This window comes from Fonsecaea monophora (genome assembly GCF_001642475.1).
Source record: "Fonsecaea monophora strain CBS 269.37 chromosome Unknown Scaff38, whole genome shotgun sequence".
In the NCBI taxonomy this organism is placed as follows: Eukaryota; Fungi; Ascomycota; class Eurotiomycetes; order Chaetothyriales; family Herpotrichiellaceae; genus Fonsecaea; species Fonsecaea monophora.
The window spans coordinates 26,219-44,801 of NW_019173969.1; the positions used below are offsets into that span (position 1 = coordinate 26,219).

The 18,583-nt window shown below is 51.3% G+C and overlaps 4 protein-coding genes across 4 annotated transcripts; 3 read left to right on the forward strand and 1 right to left on the reverse strand.

Moving 5' to 3' along the window:
• Positions 1 to 3,009: 3,009 nt before the first annotated feature.
• Positions 3,010 to 4,170, reverse strand: AYO21_05787 (hypothetical protein; the record flags this gene model as incomplete). Its single annotated transcript, XM_022655754.1, has 1 exon — positions 3,010 to 4,170. One exon carries the CDS (start codon positions 4,168 to 4,170, stop codon positions 3,010 to 3,012), a length of 1,161 nt encoding a protein of 386 aa, XP_022511866.1.
• Positions 4,171 to 4,527: 357 nt separating this feature from the next.
• AYO21_05788 (hypothetical protein) lies at positions 4,528 to 6,800 on the forward strand (the record flags this gene model as incomplete). The annotated part of the gene is made up of 4 exons (XM_022655755.1): positions 4,528 to 4,981; positions 5,041 to 5,216; positions 5,265 to 6,299; positions 6,363 to 6,800. 4 exons carry the CDS (start codon positions 4,528 to 4,530, stop codon positions 6,798 to 6,800), a joined length of 2,103 nt encoding a protein of 700 aa, XP_022511867.1.
• A 559-nt stretch (positions 6,801 to 7,359) lies between these two features.
• Positions 7,360 to 9,713, forward strand: AYO21_05789 (hypothetical protein; the record flags this gene model as incomplete). Its single annotated transcript, XM_022655756.1, has 2 exons — positions 7,360 to 7,912; positions 7,978 to 9,713. 2 exons carry the CDS (start codon positions 7,360 to 7,362, stop codon positions 9,711 to 9,713), a joined length of 2,289 nt encoding a protein of 762 aa, XP_022511868.1.
• Positions 9,714 to 16,077: 6,364 nt separating this feature from the next.
• Positions 16,078 to 18,419, forward strand: AYO21_05790 (hypothetical protein; the record flags this gene model as incomplete). The annotated part of the gene is made up of 3 exons (XM_022655757.1): positions 16,078 to 16,237; positions 16,360 to 16,458; positions 16,516 to 18,419. The coding sequence occupies 3 exons, from the start codon at positions 16,078 to 16,080 to the stop codon at positions 18,417 to 18,419; spliced, it is 2,163 nt and encodes a 720-aa protein (XP_022511869.1).
• Positions 18,420 to 18,583: the final 164 nt, after the last annotated feature.

An 18,583-nucleotide genomic window follows, 5' to 3' on the forward strand; every position in this document is an offset into this window, starting at 1 on the left:
GCGCACACGGCTATCGGCTCGCGTTGCTCGCTCGTGTTTTCTCACTTTTTGGTTTCCCGGCCACTTCCCGCACAAATCAGAGGACGGGCATGCGACATTTCTTATACGAGGTACAAACGAACAAACGGATGCTAGATCGAGCGGGTGTTGGTGGTCCTTTCCGCACTAAAAAGTAATCATTCTTTGCCTGAACGAGGGACAATGGCGCCCATGCAATCGATGGAGGGCTGCTTTTTCCCAATCCATACTTGTAATGACTCGATCCCGCCAAACTGGGAAGATACGATGGAATCATGGGCCATTCCGAAACGCACCCCCTTCTGGGATAAGGTTCGGGGTTCCGAGTGAGTGAGAGCTGATCTGTTGAGGGAGAAAAAGGGAAAAAACAACCAAGCCCAGCTCTCGTCAGATGAAAGGGCTTATTATCTGCGCTTGGTACTTGGTAAGAGCATTGGCAGATGTCACACTTGTCAGGGACGGGAGGGGAGAGGAGAGGTTAAACATTCCGGCTGATCTGAAAACCTTCCACGTGAAGTAGAGACGCAAGACAAAAAGACGAAGAGAGTACGGTGGGAATGAAAAGGAATTCCCCGTCAAGCTTTTTTGGGTTTGTAACGTGGGTGGTAGTGGTAATAGATACTACGAGGTACTCCCGCTCTTTCCCCTGCCCAACAAACAGAGAGGACGAGAGAGGAGACTCGGAACGTCGTTTGCGGCGAATGTAACTTATTGGCAAGGAATGACATACCTACATACATGTGTGTCCATACCCAAACTATACTTATGCATGGTCAAGACACACGGACTAACCCACCTGTCCCTTATTCTGTTCTTCCCACCACACTCACCATGATGTGGGAGGAGGTATGAGGCAAAAAAAATCCCGCTCTTCCGATTTCCCGCTCTTGTTGTCCGCGATAACCGGTGTCCTCGTTCCTCGTTCCCACGACCCTCACTCACCATGCACGGCTCAACGACTGGCGGAGTTTCTGAACTGGGTGCCATGTGTACTCGTACTTGCAATGGAATACATGCATGAGCTTTAGAAACGTCCCTGCAGCCAGCTAGCCATCAAGCCGTTATCCATTGGCCCATTGGGTGGGAAGGGCCCGGCCGGGGGATGACATTCCATCTCCCTGAGCAATACTCGTACCAACCAAAGGCTCCTAACTACTCAGTCGTCGTCTTCCTGTATGCGAGCCATTCATTTCCTCCTGCAGGAACTCAAGTCATGCATTTAGCAGAATGACTTCCCCTCCAGCGAGCGAGAAAAGCACAAGGAAATTACCCAAAGAGTAGAGGAGAGGAGAGTGTCTGAGAGAGGGGACAAAGCCCAGAAATATCTACCCAGTACGCAGTACTTGTATGAACGGTACTTCTGATAATAATGCTTTGCTGGAACAAGCAGAATAAAAAAAACAAGGCGAGGAGGCGAAATCCTTGGGACTTGGAACAAGATTTTTCTCTTCTCCCATCCCCCTCCCACGCCCTCTCTCTCTCTCATATGTGACTTTAAAGATCTGAGGGCTTTTTTTTCTTTCCCCTCGTCAAAAACTCATTCCATGACCCTTGTATTAGTAGTAGTGGAGAAATCTTTTGGCGATTGGCTAGGCTTGACAAGAAAGAAGGTCATATTACATTACAACCCTTTTCCGAGTGAGAACTGGACTTGGGGGGCTATAGTATCCCATCTCTCCCATCATTTTTAGAACATCCATTCCGCCCTTCCTTACCAATCTATTCCACACAACACCCCCCGTTCTCGCTCGATTCTTTTCCCCATCTTGGCCCCTTGGGAAAAGAGAATACGAGATATTAGCCTTGTCCGATTCTGCGATATTGGACCCTTCTTTGTTCGCCTCTGGCTCGCAAAACCCTCTCGAGTTTTCCCCACCATATACTATTCTTTCCCTCGACTTGTTGCGGGCAATAACTCCGTTGACATCACGATATACTGATTCCACTTTTCTGTCCACCGGTTTGTTAGGAATAATACATACTTACTCCCTGCGTGCAGAGAGCCATTCTCCATTGTGTGGTCTGGGCCGGGTCCACCTTCAACGTCATAACAAAGGGACCAAGGAGAAAGAAAAAAAGGGACAAAGACGGCAGGCAACAATCGCGGCTGCAAACGTCCTTGCCAGAACCCGCTTCTTCAATTCTGCATTTGCATTTGCGGCCTCCCCTGAAAGAACGACGGGTATAGGCATGCTCCAAAATCTGTGAGACAAAGTCAACGCGCAAACCCTGTCTCAACGGCGAAGGCAAACCGTCGCCTTTAAGGATATGGAATGTCAATCTCTCCTGTTCTTCTCAGTAGAAGAGTCATTTCCAGAATCGCCATCGCGCCGGATATCGGCCTTCCAAATCCCAGACGACTACACCGAGCGAAGCCATCTTTTGCAAGCATAAGCCGAAGGCACAGTGCCATAACTGCAAGAGGTGTTGTCAGTCTTCCGGTGTCTGCTTGACTGCCCCTTCCTCCGACCCGACTTCTCGCCATTCTTATAATCATCTCAACCTCTGCACATCCGAAAAGCACCGAAACCATCTTCAGTGCTTCCCAAATCTCTTCTTCCGTATCACCAATTGCGGGTCGGGCTTTTCTGACGATATGTGCATATACTATACCTACCACTTTAGCTGCTGTCCCGGCACATCAAGGCCAGCACCATACTATGTTCACTCCATGTGCGACAAAGCGTCAAATCCCAAGAAGAAATTTCCGTTAGGATCTGGCGGTGTGAAAGTGATCGATCTGGCGAAATGCAAAGTTCAGCATGAGATCCTCGACGGGGCAGAGGCAGACCAGCCGTGTCCAAGGTGCGGGTAAGTTTCGCTCCTGTGAAGTCGACCTGCGCAATAAGTGCACTTCCCATGATACATCGCAAATGCTGATTCTCTTGTTCGTAATTTAGGGCGAAACCAGAAAACTGTGAGCAATAACGCATGTTTTGTATGGTTGATGTGATGCATCAAGGAGCTTTGCCGACTTCTTTGGGATTGGGATCAGGCTGTGCTGGCTGCGGGTATTGCATTGCGCTTGTTCATAATAGCGGTCGACCTTTCGATTTGAGGCACTGAGGCTTTTGGTTTGGTAGCAACGGGTTTGGGGCGAGCGGATATGGTCTGGGAGGATGTCTGTCCCAGATTTTGTTCTTCTTGAAGCAGTCTCTGAACTGCCGCATTCAACCCTTCCACCTCACCTTCCCACGCATGACCACTCCCTGCCCATCGAATCTTACAGCTCGAGTCCACCAGATAGACGTACCCGACTTGAGAATTGAGTAGACCAATGGCATCGCGCACTTCGTCATTAAGACCGCGACGAATATCCCGAGGTAATTTGATCATAAAGTACTTGTTCCAGCGTTCTTCTGGTACGGTTTTTCTCAACCTTCCACTAAACATCTTCACAAGCAGAGCACGAACCCAGTCGCCCTGCAGATTGATATCCACTCGCTGGAGACGGTTCTTGTTTTCTTGAATTATTCTGTTCAATTCCGGGTTGCTCTTAACGCTGATGAATGTGTCAACCTGTTCCTCAGCCCAATGGCCTGACTGCATTGCTATGATAGAAATCTTTCCCATAAGCACGGGAGTTGTGTCCCGTCCTCCTTGAGGCCCATCGCCTTCCGCGGCAAGCGTTTGACCCCAAATATTGGGAAAATAGAGTGCCTTTTCACGTTTGAATAGTCGAGGGTTAGACACAAAACTCTTTCCTTTAAAATGATCAACTCGTCGCCATTCTTGAAAATAAGGGCGGAAGAACGTCCGCAGGTAAACCCGCCGCCGCTCGAGAGCCTTCTCGTAACTTGTGAAATCTTCGTGTCTTTCTCGGAGGGTGCGATTGTCGACAGGACTGTTTTGACCAGGTCGTGGGGGGTGCTCAAGACCAAGCGGGCGGGAGAGGACCGAAGGGGTGAATTTCTCGCCCGTCACTCCTCGTGGGATTGGGATCTTTGAGATGGCAGAAAGATTTTCAGGGTTTCGGTCCAGACCGACATGAAGGGGAATCGTTGGCTTCTTGATCTCGACTCGTGCCTTCTCCGGTATAGGCGAATGCGAAGTTGAGGCTCTGCGAGACAAACTCCGAAGTCGACAAGGGCAACGGCTGTGAGGGCGCAGTGTGAGAGAGATGAAAAGACTGAGGACGTCTTTGCGACTCATTGTGCGAATCTCTGATGGTCAGTCTCTACTTTCCCTCTCAGAGCACCCGAAACTACTATTTGGACATCCGAGGACGGATCTATGTCGACATTGAGCTACAACTCGACTATGCTTCTGTGCAAATGAGTTGGCTTGGCATCATGTGACAGCGCGTCACTATCGTGTCCAGTGGTGAAGGGTAATTAACAAAGGGCTGTCCCACTTCACCCCCGCCTTGATTTGCCTGTGCGTCCTTTATCACCCTTTCACCTGTGAAGTTATTACCTTTTCACTTCTTATTCTGCATGCGGCCATGTATATAAACATAACCTGCACCCACGACAGACGAATCCATGCCACCTTCGACCCATTTTACCGATGTTGTCCTCCGAGGAGAAGAAAGAGAAAGATCAGTTCTTCAAAGATCTTTATCGACTCGACAGTCTTGACGATGAGGAAAGCGTAAAGAAACCAAATGTGTCAGAGCAGCCCCATTTGCGACCTCCCCTGGCGCAAAAAGCCAAAGCACAGGGGGCCGAGCCAACTTCGAAGATCAATGTCTCGGAGAGACAGTTGCGGAAGAGGAAGTTGTCACAAACAAGCCTAAATCTGGAGCAAAGGTCAGCGCGGCAACCTTCTCCCCCCAAGGCGCACGCTGCACCGAATCTACCTCAGAAGAACCCTTCCCGGACGAACAGAAACGTGACAGATCTTTCAAATTTAGAAGCACGAATGAAAGGATTGGGCTTGCCCAAATTGAAACCTCTACCAAAGCGAACTACGATGGGGTACATGCCTCTTAATAGGCAGATCTTCAAAGGGCTTGTGTTCTGTATTTTCAAATGTCTACTAGAAGCAGCTCTTATTGTAGTTGGCTAACGCATCGTGCAGTTTTCGTGCCCAACAATGACGATGACCCTCTAACCCGCATTCGAATACACCAATCTATCCGGTTTGGTGCTCAGTGGGCACATGAGCTCGATGAGGAAGTCACACATATCATCGTTGCTCAAGATGACTTGGATATGATAGGTGTGGCCAAATGCTTGCCCGGCAGGCAGATACCGGTTTGTGGCCCCTTCAAGTCGTGATTGCGCTGCTGACAGTATCATTAGAAAGGCCCAGTGATTTTGCGCCAGAGGTGGCTTTTGGAAAGCTGGGCTTCTGGATTTCTCATCGGAACGCATTGGAATCGCTTCAAGGTAGCAGGCATGGAAACTATCACCGACTCAAGCCGTTGTCTTGCTCCACCTGTCATGGACAACAGGGTGACTACTTTCAGCCCTAGGGTTGATAGATCGCGTCAGATTACGAACGAATCAACGGGGAGCACTAACCTTCAGAGGAGGTCTGACGCCGAAACCAAGGACTTAAACTCAAAAGCTGGAAGGAAAATTGCTGAGGATGCCCTTGCTATTGCGATAAAAGATGTCCAAAATGGTGCGGAATTGCACTCTGACCCTGGTGAGGACTCTGGGAATGATGATGGACCGAAACGTCGAGGCACCCTGCATGGAAAAGACCCCGAAAACAGAGCCCAAACGAAGACTGCCCGTTTCTCGTGCTTAGAAAGCAACACTGGGACAACCCGCACCGAAAATCCGAATGCTGACACCATATCGAAGCTACAAGAAATGGCAACCTCTTATGACCAATCAGGCGATCAATGGCGGACCAAGGCCTTCCGGCAAGCTGTCGGAAAACTTCGTAGGCAAGATCAGAAGATTCGAACGGTTTCCGAAGCTCGTGCAATCGGTATCGGCGAGAGTATTGCAGCGCAAATCGAAGAGATTGTTTCTACCGGAAGTTATAGACGGCTCGAGTATGCTAAGAACGATCCGAGAAATCAGATTATTAAGCTGTTCATGGGAGTTTATGGAGCCGGAGAGACAACCGCAAAGAGGTGGCTCGCTCAAGGTCATCGATCCCTGGAAGATGTCTATCGAAAAGCTGAGCTGACTGCAAATCAACGCCTGGGTATCGAGCACTACAGTGATTTCCAACAGAGAATTCCTCGAAGCGAGGTCGAGCAACACGCTGCAATCGTGGAGACGGCTCTCAAGTCTGCGGATCCAAAGTTTCAGCTGATCATAGGGGGCTCGTATAGACGAGGCAGCAAAGATTCCGGAGATATCGACTGCATCATCTTTGTAAGTTTCTGCTCGCAGGATCATTTTGTGTCCCAGGCAAGCTGAGGCTAACAGCTTCTGCAGATGCCCGAGGCCGGGATTAGCCATATTCGCACACTGATGCTAGAAACTGTGATTCCTGGATTGATGGCGCAAGGTTTCCTGAAAGTGGCACTTGCTGGCGGTCATTCCTCAAGTGATGATTCGTCGAAGTGGCATGGAGCATCTGCCTTACCGGGATGTGATGTTTGGCGCCGAATCGACTTCCTCTTTGTGCCTTGGACGGAACTTGGAGCAGCATTGCTCTATTTCACAGGGAATGATCTGTTCAACCGGAGTATCAGATTACTTGCAAGTAAAAAACAGATGAGATTGAACCAACACGGACTGTTCAAAGACGTCATGAGGGGGCGTGGACGGCAGCGAGTCAATGATGGGACATTGCTCGAGGGACATGACGAGAGGCGGATTTTTGAGATTCTCGAAGTCCCATACCGACCACCTGAGGAACGGAATGTGTGAAAATTGCAACTCAGAGACCGAGTAAGTATAGCAATTTCGTACTCATCACAAATGGCTTGCCACTGTATTGTGTATTCCTAGGGTTGGAGAGAAACGGAGCAGGATGACTACTTTCAGAAGACCCTGATGACACAAGCTTCTGCTTGGCACGGGAGTAGCCGACAGCCAATAGACACCCCGACTAACCATCTCACCGCCCTGCTTTTTGCAACACCGCCTTGAACATTGCAAAATTCTGCCAACATTTTGTCATTGTCACGCAGCCTTGTAAACATTGTCGAAACAGTTTCATCGCTGTCATCGTCATTGTTAGATTCAAGCGTCTTCTGCGGATCCAAGCTCATGTCTTCAACCGATCTGTGGATTGGATCTAAATCTGTTAAATATCACCTTTTCTTCGCAGTCTTCCTTCTTCGCTTCACGTCCAACTCGCCTTCTCGACGGTGGGGAGACACTGATTCCTCGATTAGTCTTGTAAGTTAACATTGAAACCCACGCAAAGTCTTTCAAGTGTAGCGCACTGACTATATTTAGGCAAGGACTGGCAGAATCCTCAGTCATGGGACGACGCCCTAACCCGCTGATGGCCGAGTTCTTTGAACGTGGTCCCAAGATCGGCGACGCTTCGAATCGTTATGAGCAGACCTGCAGACGATGTGGAGAGCACTTTTCGCGAGGCCGTAGCGAGGCTATGGTCACCCATCTGACCAAAAAATGTCCAGCCATATCTAACGCAGAGCGTACCAAGATCATCTTGCGTCTACACGACCTATCCCTTCCAGATGTCCATCCTTACATCGACCCTACATTCAATCCGGAGGCAAACGGGAAAGATGAAAGAGCAGCGGAAGAAGACGCGAACGATGACAATGTCAGGTTGCCCTTTGGTCAACACAGACAAAATTTTGACGGCTTGAATGTCCTCGCTGAGGCTTCTCGTCGCGTCGGTGGTAATGCTCGACGAAATGCAGGTTCCATGTCTGACGATCCAGCTGGGCATCACGACCAAACCTCTCAGCCACATGAGGATGCATCGCTTGATCCCCAACTTCAGACAGACTCCTTTTCTCATTCTCTCTTACATGATGACAACACGGGTGCTCACGACAATGGTATGTTTGGCTTGATTTTGCCTATTCATGTTCTGCAGACACGGTCACTAATCTGCTCTGTTCAGCCTTTCCTACTAGTACACCTGAAAACCTCCCTCCACTCTACCACTATATGGGTAATCTCCCTCCACCTTCCCAAGGTGGTCTGGCTGGTCTCCCTCTTGCGAGTACTCATTCTCAGGACCTCTCAACAATTGCGGCCACCGCCAACGCGACAATCGCCAACGGCTCTGTTATGGGCAGCGATTTAGATATGTCAGATGATGTCCATTCCGCCCTTCTCGGGGAGCTTCAGGACAATGGTTTTCCTTCCCAAGGTCGACCCTCATATCCCTGGCCAGCAATGCTTGGGACACAACCGATGGGGCAATTGACTCTTCCCACTTCGACACAGCCTCTCTATGCGCCAGATATGGCGTCCATTTCTCCTCCAAGGGCAGCAGATGGTCTCCCTCCACAAAATGAGGAATCTACGAGCCAAAATCTCAGACCAATTGCAATAAATCCGAATAGACGACAAGCACAGCTCTCCAACACTGGAGATCTACACCACTCGCAAACGCCAAAGGCCAAGGTCCGAGGTAGATTTGCACCCGATCGTCGTAAGGAAGTGCGCGAGCTTCGAAAGGTTGGCGCGTGCATGAGGTGCCGCATGCTCAAGAAGACGTGCTCTCAGGAGACACCGTGTCAGACATGTGCTGCTGTTGAAAGCCCTCGCCTATGGAAGCATTCATGTATACGCACGAGGCTCAGTGAAGCTTTCCCACTCTACTTTCTTGGGCTACATGGGGTTCTCGCTTATCATGATGTCAATACCCTGAAGACGCGAGCTTCCTTTTCGCCATATTCGGGGAGAATTGAAGGTTTCCACTTTCCGGACCAAAAGATCGTCATGAAAGGCCTTCAAAGCGAACACGTACCAGATACATCGCTAGCCACTCCTGGCACTCAATCCCCTTCGAACAATGAAGATATTATCGTCGCGGATCTTGACACGGACAACCTTCTCCCGAAGGTCGAACGATATCTTCAGGTAATCGTTCCTCAAGTCGTGGAGCAAGAGCACTCCCCTGTAATGAGGGCGAGTCTACAGATGGCTCAAACTATCAAAGAACGGCAACAGAGCGGTGTGATCGTTGATAAGCATGATAATCTCGTCTCAGATGTCGTCGAGTTGTGGACGGCTACGCTACTGCTCACCGATGATAAGTTAAAACCTTTGTTTGCGACAGATACCGGGCTCGACGATGGGCGAACCTTGATCAGTGAGACAAAGATGGATGTTTCTTATCGCGTGTTAACTCTCCAACTTCAGGCGGCAATCGAGAAGCGTGCCAGCATCGTGTGCAGGGGTACCATGAACCACTTCGAACAGCGGGTCTTGTCTCGCCACAAGAGCAACAACTTCGAGACATTCTTGATTGCATTCATCCTCCTCAATTGTGTGGAGCGTATGTGCTGGTTGTATCGACGATGGGATTGGCGAAGTCAAGAGGTTCACTGGCCCCTCGACCAAAAACCGGCATACTATGCAGATAAAGGTGAGACTTTTGCGCAGACGATTCAAATGCTGATCAGCATACGTCAATTGGAGCCAAAAATCATGGTCGACGCTCATTCGGACTTGATTGTCGCTTGCAACAGTGATGATACTGCTCTTGCTGAGTGGCTTGCAGCCGCAGGACTCACTAAGGACTCCGCGGCGCAATTTGGAGTTGCAGCGTTCAACCCAGAAGATAGCAGATCCCTCGATGGAACTTTGTCTGCACGTTTACTCCAACCTCAGGGTCTTCTGGGTTGATAAGCGTCGAACGACTACTTGCTCTCACTGACGCACTGAGTTTCATGACTGGTGCTGGGAGCATGACTGGACGGATTGTATCAACAAACAGAGCAATTGGCGGTGTGAGTTGGCGTTAATGAATAACGGGACTTTGCGACTTTGTCGCACATGAGGGCAAGATGTACATGGATGTGAACACGGTCACAGGAGGAATTTGTCATTATGACGCGAAAGAGCTGAGATACACCATGGGTCCGTCATCGACAAGAGGATGTCTTGAAGACCCAAAAAGGACCACTGGTATAGATCGGGAGGCATCCATTTGCAGCGACTAAGCCCAGTACCGAAGGCTTACTGACACTAAATAGCTGCAAAGATTGACAGCACCAACTTGGAGAGGAATTTTGAGAGCTGAGGTTGATCCAGGGTGCAAAATCGCGCAGGCTCGTAGACTGGTAGGGCTCTTTCTGGCATGACTTGTTTCACAATTCTCGCACTGTAGATTCTTGTTTTTCAGTTGCATCTATGGATTGGACCACCAATTTCTCGGTGTCAGGCAAGTGCCAATCACTGAAACACCCTTCACTATGTGGTGATCATGAATCTGATCAAACACATGAAACACACCGCAAGACCCAACAAACGGACTCGGGTGCTGCCCACAACTCCTGTTACCATTCCTCCACATCATTGTCCTCCATGCTTCACGACGCGCAAGCGATCCTTGCTTCCTTTCGGTACCACGAACCTCAAAGCTGGGACCGGCCTACCCTTGAGCCAATAGCTGTCGAGACAGAAAGATCTGATATTGTCAATGATAAGGGTACCAAACCCACGGTGTGATGCACAGAGATAGGAGGCGAGGTTGGAAAGTGACACAGGGGCAAATATTCAGGGCGTGGCAATAGGAAAGGATGAGGTTGATGGAGCAGCCAACTCGCTCGCCAACTACAAGACGTTGGACAGCAGATGGGCACACAGCCTTTGAGGGGGGGAGGGGCGATCTTGCATGGCCAAATGCACGTCAGTCGGAGGACTAGCAAGCCAGGTGGCTGCTGCAAGTGCGGCTCGCATCGTCTCTTCCGCGGCATCACAACGCCGATGAGGCCCTTCGACACCACCACGAGAGGGCGGAGCTGGGGGTCACACCTACCCAGCCTGGTGCCCCCCGTACTTGCAACTAAATGGGTCTCGGCCAGCGCCGTCTTCATATCCAATCTGAACAACAGGTCCTTGTGTCATGATTGTGATGAGGCATGGTCCCTAACTACAACGAGAGGACAGACTTGACATCCGTTATGCCTGCCTCAAACATGGGCCTGCAGATTAAAACCGCCTTTACCGAATTTCCTCCACGGCAAGCCAGGGTTAGGGATGAGGATGGAGACACTGAGAACAATGCATTGCGGCGATCGGACTCGCTTGTTGTACGAGGGCCTGTTGAAGGCCACACCACTATGATCAAGACCAGACGCATGTGCAAGCTTGGAGCGGGCCGAAAAACGTCCCCGGACACCGTTGATCTTGGGTGACTTGGAGCCCACCAAGGCCACTAACTAGGCTTGCGAGATCAGCAATTGCAGGTGGCTCGGCGAGACCCAGTTGCACGACTTTCAAAACCAATCGCTTAGCACTGACAGGTGCATCACAGACGTACTCGATACTTGTGAAGACAGAGTCAGCACGACCAAGAACCACCCCTTCTCATTACTGTGGTGTTTCTGAGATCGAACCAGATTTCCAACTCCAGTTGACCACTGTCTGGAGCACGCTCCACGACCACCGGGATGGAACCTCTTTGCTGTCTCAGCAACCCGTCCCGATGTCTATTTTGGCCAACAAATTATATGAAGATCCTCGTGGGAGTCGTACGCCTTCGGACAAGCCAGAGAGCCCATAATCCCTACGCCGGAATGAGAGGGAAGCAATAATACTCGATACCTGGCGAAAGAGATTATCCGAGGCACTTTGGCGCGAGTAAGTCGTGAGCTAACATTTCACCTTCATGCTCAGGATCCTCTAAAATTCCCTGCCGCAATGATCACTACTATCACATGGAGGAAGTGTCTCAAACATGTTTCCGCTTTTAACTCAGATATACAACTACGGAAAACAGACATTGCCTGCTTAGTCTTTCTGGACCACATCCCTGTTTCCCCTTCGTCTTTTTCTGGGTTACCTACAGGCATCGGGATAAGAGGCCCGAGAAGGCAGTGTGCCTCGTGCGAAGGATCCATTCCTGGCTTATCGAAAGCCTCTGCCGTCTTCGCCAGGCATATTACTTCTGGCATCTCTTCGTTTTCCCGCAATAGGTCGAGTCAGGAAGCTTGCAAAGTGTGATAGGCAACTTTCCCTGGCCTAATTTCTTTGTTAACCCTATTGGGAAGTAGATACTTCTGCTATCGAGTCGCATCTCCCGATGGTCCAGGTGCCCACAAGTCAGATGTATGTAAAGTCAGGTGCGAGGGATCCAATAACAACGGCAGGCCTGGAGCTGATGCAATTCGAGAACGCCACCACGCTCGGGCCACCGTCCGCTTTGATGGTTCTGTCAGAGTTCAGCTGGCCTTTGAAGCACCATGACAGTCGTCTCAGATATGACAAATTCTGGGCCTCTCTCGGAGCAAGCGGCCTTTGGTGGTGAGCATGGCTCGTCATGGTGAAGCGACAGAGAGGCCGAGAGAATCCAGTCTAGTCTAGGTTGCGAGGAAGAGGCCAGGGAACACGACGGTACCTATACTTGAGATCAGAGAGCCTGCATGGCCAGGACTATAAGTACGAACAAAACCCAGACTACATCCTCCAAGTCTCGACGGCGAGGTGCAATACTTGTACATGCCCGAGTAAGCACAAATCTCACGGATACGCCATCTTGCTCTTAGGATGCTCCATCTGTTGAAAGTACGAGTATGAGCATCTTTCTCAGTGCCAGAGGGACTGAAATATCAGACCTTGTGCAAAGTATACTGCCTGGGCCGAGGAGCATGAGCCAGTCAGCATGAGCAGCAGATTCCTGAACGAGCACGGCTACCCGTGGACCAGCCGCTTGTGGGGCTTATCCAGCGCTGGGTGACTGGGTGACTGGGTGACTCTTCCGTCGTCGCTATGAGTACTCGTACATAAAATGTGCTTGGTGGCTTAGGTGCTTCTCATCTGCCAGGGAAGTTCGCGTGGAGGCGTTACATGAAGAAGAGGGGCGTGTGGAGAGGCAGACATGGGAGTGGGTGCGGAATCGAGGAGCTGAGTGGCTCAAGGATGGTCATGGGAATGTTGTAGCGATTGGCCAATGGTATCAGCTGACAGATGGTTCAAAGGTCACTCGCCGATGCGATCGATTTGCGACCAGAAACCAAGAAAAGCCCGAGTCGGGCTTGCTGAAGCTTTGCGCTCTTTGGGAATCGAAGGGGATCAAACATGGAGAGAAGGGTTAGCCTAGCGATGGGCTCAGCGCTTCCCGGGTTCGTCCAGGGCCGTATGATGAATGGACGGGCAAAGCCAAGTGGTGCTAGTTGGTCTCTGTGACCGAAGAAAAAGGGAGCCATGGATAGACATTTCCGCCACGAGACAGGGGGATGGACGTGTGGTTCTGGGAGGGGCAGATGACCTGAGATGCCGGAAGGAGAACAGGGCGTCGCAAGCTGAATGGTGGGATGCGGACGGGAGGGCCATGATGCGATGAGCATGAGCAATTAGATTCTAGCTCGCGTTATGCTCACGCTTTGTTTTTCGTTCCGGTCTGAAGGACAAGAGACCAGACTTTCAAAATACTGTGAATTGCGATTGAGTTTTGTGGGAGCGTCGATGAATGATGAAAGACACCCCAATAATGGGAGCCTAGTTTGAGTCAATTGAAGGAATCCGCCAGAGAGACCAGAGATCATAGCGCCCATGACGCCCGCAGCGCCCACAGCGCCCACCTGACTTGCCTGACTGAGTGGACCCCGGGTCCTCGCCGGAAGCCTTTCGTACCGCTCGCTGGGCCTTGTTGCTGGTTGCTGGTGGCCGCTGCACCCGAGTCAGTTCCCAGAACGAGTGCCCGGTTGGTCATCAGTACCGAGTAAAAGACACACCCAACGAGTGGTTTAGCCCTCCACCTTGTACTCAGACTGCTGGAATTTGCACAAAAATTCCCGTGCGCGAGTATTAATCAGGTAGGTCCTTACGAGTAGATACTGGCTTTGACAGTATCTCTGTCGCTATCCTATAACAGAAAAGCGACTGCCCAGTCTGCAGAAGTTGACGTCGCACTCATTCATACATACCTAGGGTACAAGTGGGTGGATCAATGGGTGAAATGAACCCCCCTGTTCCCTACCCCCCTGTTTTCTCTGCCCACTACCCGGCATCTTCTCCCCCCTTCGACTGCTATTCTGAACTCCCTCCCCTCCCCCAAAAAGTTCTAGTTTAGTTAAAGAACCACCCCCTGGTCGCATGTACCGCCCTAAACTGTATCTCGCTCTTTGCTTGCAATCAATCGTAGGCTGCCATGGCCGCTGCTGCATGAAAGCATCTGCATGCTCGTCTGGATACCCACGCGCCCGCACTTTGGTAGCCCAAGAATCCCTTTGAAGAGGTGCTAAGCTGCGCTGCATTACTCGTACTTGGACATACATTATTTGGTTGATACCATCAGCTTGTCCCTCTGACTCCCTGACAGACTCTAATCCCCACCAGTTCCCGAACTCAACCACCGACCGATTCAGACCTCGTGTTTTCTCTGCCGCTCACTGGGTGCTGCTGCGGTATTGGCTTATTTGCTTCCCACTCACCACACCCTCTCGCTCTCCCCGCCACCCTCCCTCACCTACATACACTTCCCTCGTCCTTCCCACCTCTTTCGCCATCTGGCGCGTTCTTTGGCCGCACATCTCCCGCACATCTTTGCTGCGAGGCTCTACTCCGTACTATCCAATCTCATCCAAGTCCAGAACCATCAAAAAAACAATCCCTCAATCATCGAGAATCGGATCCGTCTCGTTCTCGAAAAGTCACCCGTTGTTTGATTTCAGCTCGCAGTCTCCCAACCTAATCGCTTACCTCGCTATCCGGCAGTACTGCGGAAATTTCTCACAAGAAGAGACCTCCCAGAAAGCGCAACTGTGTATCGTAGTAGTTCAATTGAGATCCACCTAGCCTGTCCTAGGCACCCTAGGGGTACAAGGGATACCGAGATACGCTAAACCTCTTTGCCTAGAGCACCCGCCCGCAGCGCACGCCCGCCTTAAGCTTAGACACTTTGGCACCAATTCCTGCCTGGCGAGATGTCTAATCGGTCATTCTCCAAAGTGCCCAGTTCCTCCCTCTAAATTTCAAGCCCGCACCGTCCCAAGTTCCAAGTCGCAAGTCCCAGAACCACAACTCTACACTACAGTTACCACCATCAGCAATCAGCCGTCATCTCGCGTTCTCGCCCACTTCCATTTTTATCCCATCATCATCATCTCTCAGTCTCATCGCGCATTCCCCAGATTTCAATTCCATCCAACCGTCATCAAACCCTGCCCTTCCAATCACTCCGCTTGGGCTCGGGTTCTAACGTGTCATCACTGAGTTTATCGCCACCACTAAATAATCGGCCTGCGCGTCCCTAAGCCGCCAAACTCGAATCCCCTCGGCAAACCATCGTCATTTTACGAGCACACTGTCCCGTTTTGGGTCGAGGGACCACCTCTTTCGACTGACGGGCTTTGCCTAGGCAAACGGAGGGAAACGAGGGACCAGTCAGCGTCAGGTCAAGTGCGAAGAGGCGACAGAAAAGAAAAAAAAGAGGAACATCCCATTTCTTGACTTGCATCTGCAAGCTCCGAGCGCCATCTCCCGCTCTTCTCTTGTACTTCCGCACCTTGCGACACGCACCTCACAGATCAAAAGAAACACTTACCACTGGCTGACCGACTGGCGTAACCAGCCGACCAACTGCGCGTCTTTTTTGGCACAAAGAGCCACTACTGCCACACTAAATACTCCCCCCAGCTCGAGCTGCATCCTTTGCCGTCCACCTCCACCAATCTACCTCCCGCCGCGGCCTCTGGTTCCAGCATAACCCTCGTCATCCTCGCTAACTTTACTTTTGCTGCACGCCTGCACGCCTGCAACCGTGCTCTGCACCTGTGCACGCCTTGTTTTCCGCGCCGGGCTTTCTGTTTGTCGCCATCGCCATCCTCGTTGCACTTCAATATTCCCGTTGTCGCACATTACTGAAGAGGCGGGGAGCTGAGGCGCTCATCAGACGCAGGCACCCTTCCTAAATCTCGAAGTTTGGGTCACCCAGCTCTGTGCTGCCTGGCAGCTCCTGGCGTGCTGATGCGGGTGCAGAGCCTGCGCATCATCACCACCACCACTATTCCCTCCAACACCACCATTTCATCGCCGCGGCGCTGAAATGTCCATCTATCCACCTACTCGCCATCCTACAAATGCTCTGAATGGTATCGGCGACATGAGCGATGGTGCAGGAACCATCGATCCTGCAGCTTTGAACGCTAGTGGTACGTCCTTTTCTATTGGTTTCCTCAACCTGATCACTGGGAACACCTCCATGTGTATGTCTTGGTCGAGGACTTGACCCTTGGACATTTGCATGGCGCATCGCGGACTTCGTCGGGTTCTCATTCGATTGACATTCTCCGCCGCGTTGCCTTTGCTGACTGCCCATGTGTAACAGGTGGATTGATACAGTCATCGGCCGACTCGGGCCCGCGCGGCATCAAACGAAGCAGATCTCCCGAACAATATGGTGAATATCATCCAGGCGATGATGATGGTAAGTCCCGACGCCGCTGTTTGACGCGTCGGATTTCACTGACACCACGATCACTAGGCCCGCGCAAACGTGGTCGACCATCGAAAACACCTCGAACGTCTGGAGACTATACTGGAAATGCCGATGCTCTACCAACGCCCGCCAGTCAGACCTCACCAGAGCTGACCCAGACACCCAGACATCAAGGCGGGCCACAACCTCCAGCCTCCACACCAGTGCAAGCATCACCACCGCGAACCCTTCCCAAGTCGACCATCAAGGCGCTGCCTACGGTTAGGGACCATACCAGCGACGTGCTGCAACCTGAAGGAGACGAATACGTGCCGCGCGAATTTGACGATGCAGGCGAGAAAAAGGTGGACCATTTGGGCTACCTGCAAGGGGGGCGGGAGTACAAGATCAGGACATTTACCCTTCCCGGGAGAGGACAAAAGCTGTTTATGTTGGCAACCGAATGCGCGCGCCAGCTTCAGTATCGAGACTCATATCTCCTTTTCAACAAAAACCGGTCCCTCTTCAAGATCATTGCCAGTGTCAAGGAGAAGGAAGAGCTTGTCAACCGCGAAATCCTGCCTTATTCGTACAGGTCGCGCCAGATCGCCGTTGTGACCGCGCGTTCAATGTTTCGACAATTCGGCAGTCGCGTCATTAAAGACGGTCGAAGAGTTCGAGACGATTACTGGGAAGCCAAAGCTATCAAGCAAGGATTTACTGAACAGGATGCTGCTGGCGAGAAGCGACCTGGAGCTGCGAGAGCTAGGGAGGCCGCAGCCCAGGACCAGCTCAATGCTCGCGCGACCGCCGCTGCGGCCTATGGTGACATTGTTTACAGTAATGGCCCCGGCTATGGTGCCGTGCAACCGCCAGCGCTTCATTCAGGGATCGCATCAACCATGGCGCAACTGGCTTCATTCGACCCTGCCTACGAGTCTCGGTACAAGGATATCGTGCGACCGAGGCATGAAATCACAGGTCCGCCATACCAAGATCTGACGCGATCAACCTCGGATGCGGAATTGGCCAGTCAAGCCAGTCATGCGGCCGAGTACAGCAAGACCATCAATCAACAAAATCGATATAGGCGCGGGCTTGTCGAAGACTACTGGCGCAGACCGCATGAACCGCCTGTATCGACACCTCCTGCGGAAGCTGCTGAAGTTGTTCCCACGACTCATCCTTTTTCGTCTCCCCGATTCAACACGAGCGATGTTCCTTCCACCCAGCCTAATGCAATGTCTCATCCTTCTCAACCTCTACCATCCTCGATGAACCCACCTTCATTTCCCCACCAACAACCTCCTATTCAGTCGCCAGTCCGTCAACCAAATCTGCAACAACCTTTCTCGCGGGAATCATCTCAATACACTCCTCAACACTCAGGTTATCAAAGATCTTCAAGTCTTACTATCTCGCAGCCGGGCTCCCAACCACAAGCTTTACCCTTTGGGAGTGGAGGTTTCCCTCATGGAATCAACTCACAGCAACAGCAGCAACCGCCGCAGCCGCCACAATCACAGTCGCAGCAGCAGCAGCAACAGCAACAACAGAACTGGGGAGCTCCTCCACCGCAGCCTCACCAATCTCCAGCTGTCCATCGCATGACTACGCCTCAATTCTCGCCCAGCTTAGCCCAAGGACAAATCCCTTCGCCATTACCCGGGGGACAACACGCTAGTCCATCACCACATCCGCAACAAATGCAGCCACCACAGATGCCATTGCTCCATCATCAAGGGAGTTCTGGTGGAATCGGAGGACAGCAGCTCTACGGACCTGGAGCAGGACTGCAGGCGATGAATGCAGCTGCAGGATATGGCGCTCTTGGGATTGGCCAGAGAGGCATTTATCCCATGGGCGGACAAAACCAGTTTATGCAGCCCAATCCTCAACATGGACAAGGATGGCCTGGACCTCAGAATCAGGGTCAGGGCGGTGGACAGTGGACACAAGGATTCCAGTAGGTCCGGGACTCGGATTGATTTTGAGATTTAAAGACGCCATAAAACACAACAACACAACCAAAAAAAAGAAAAGGAGATTGTTAATGGACGAGTGGGTCTTCTCCTTTGCAACATGCATCATCAGTTGGACAGGATCCGACTTATTTCTGAGAATTGTATACTCA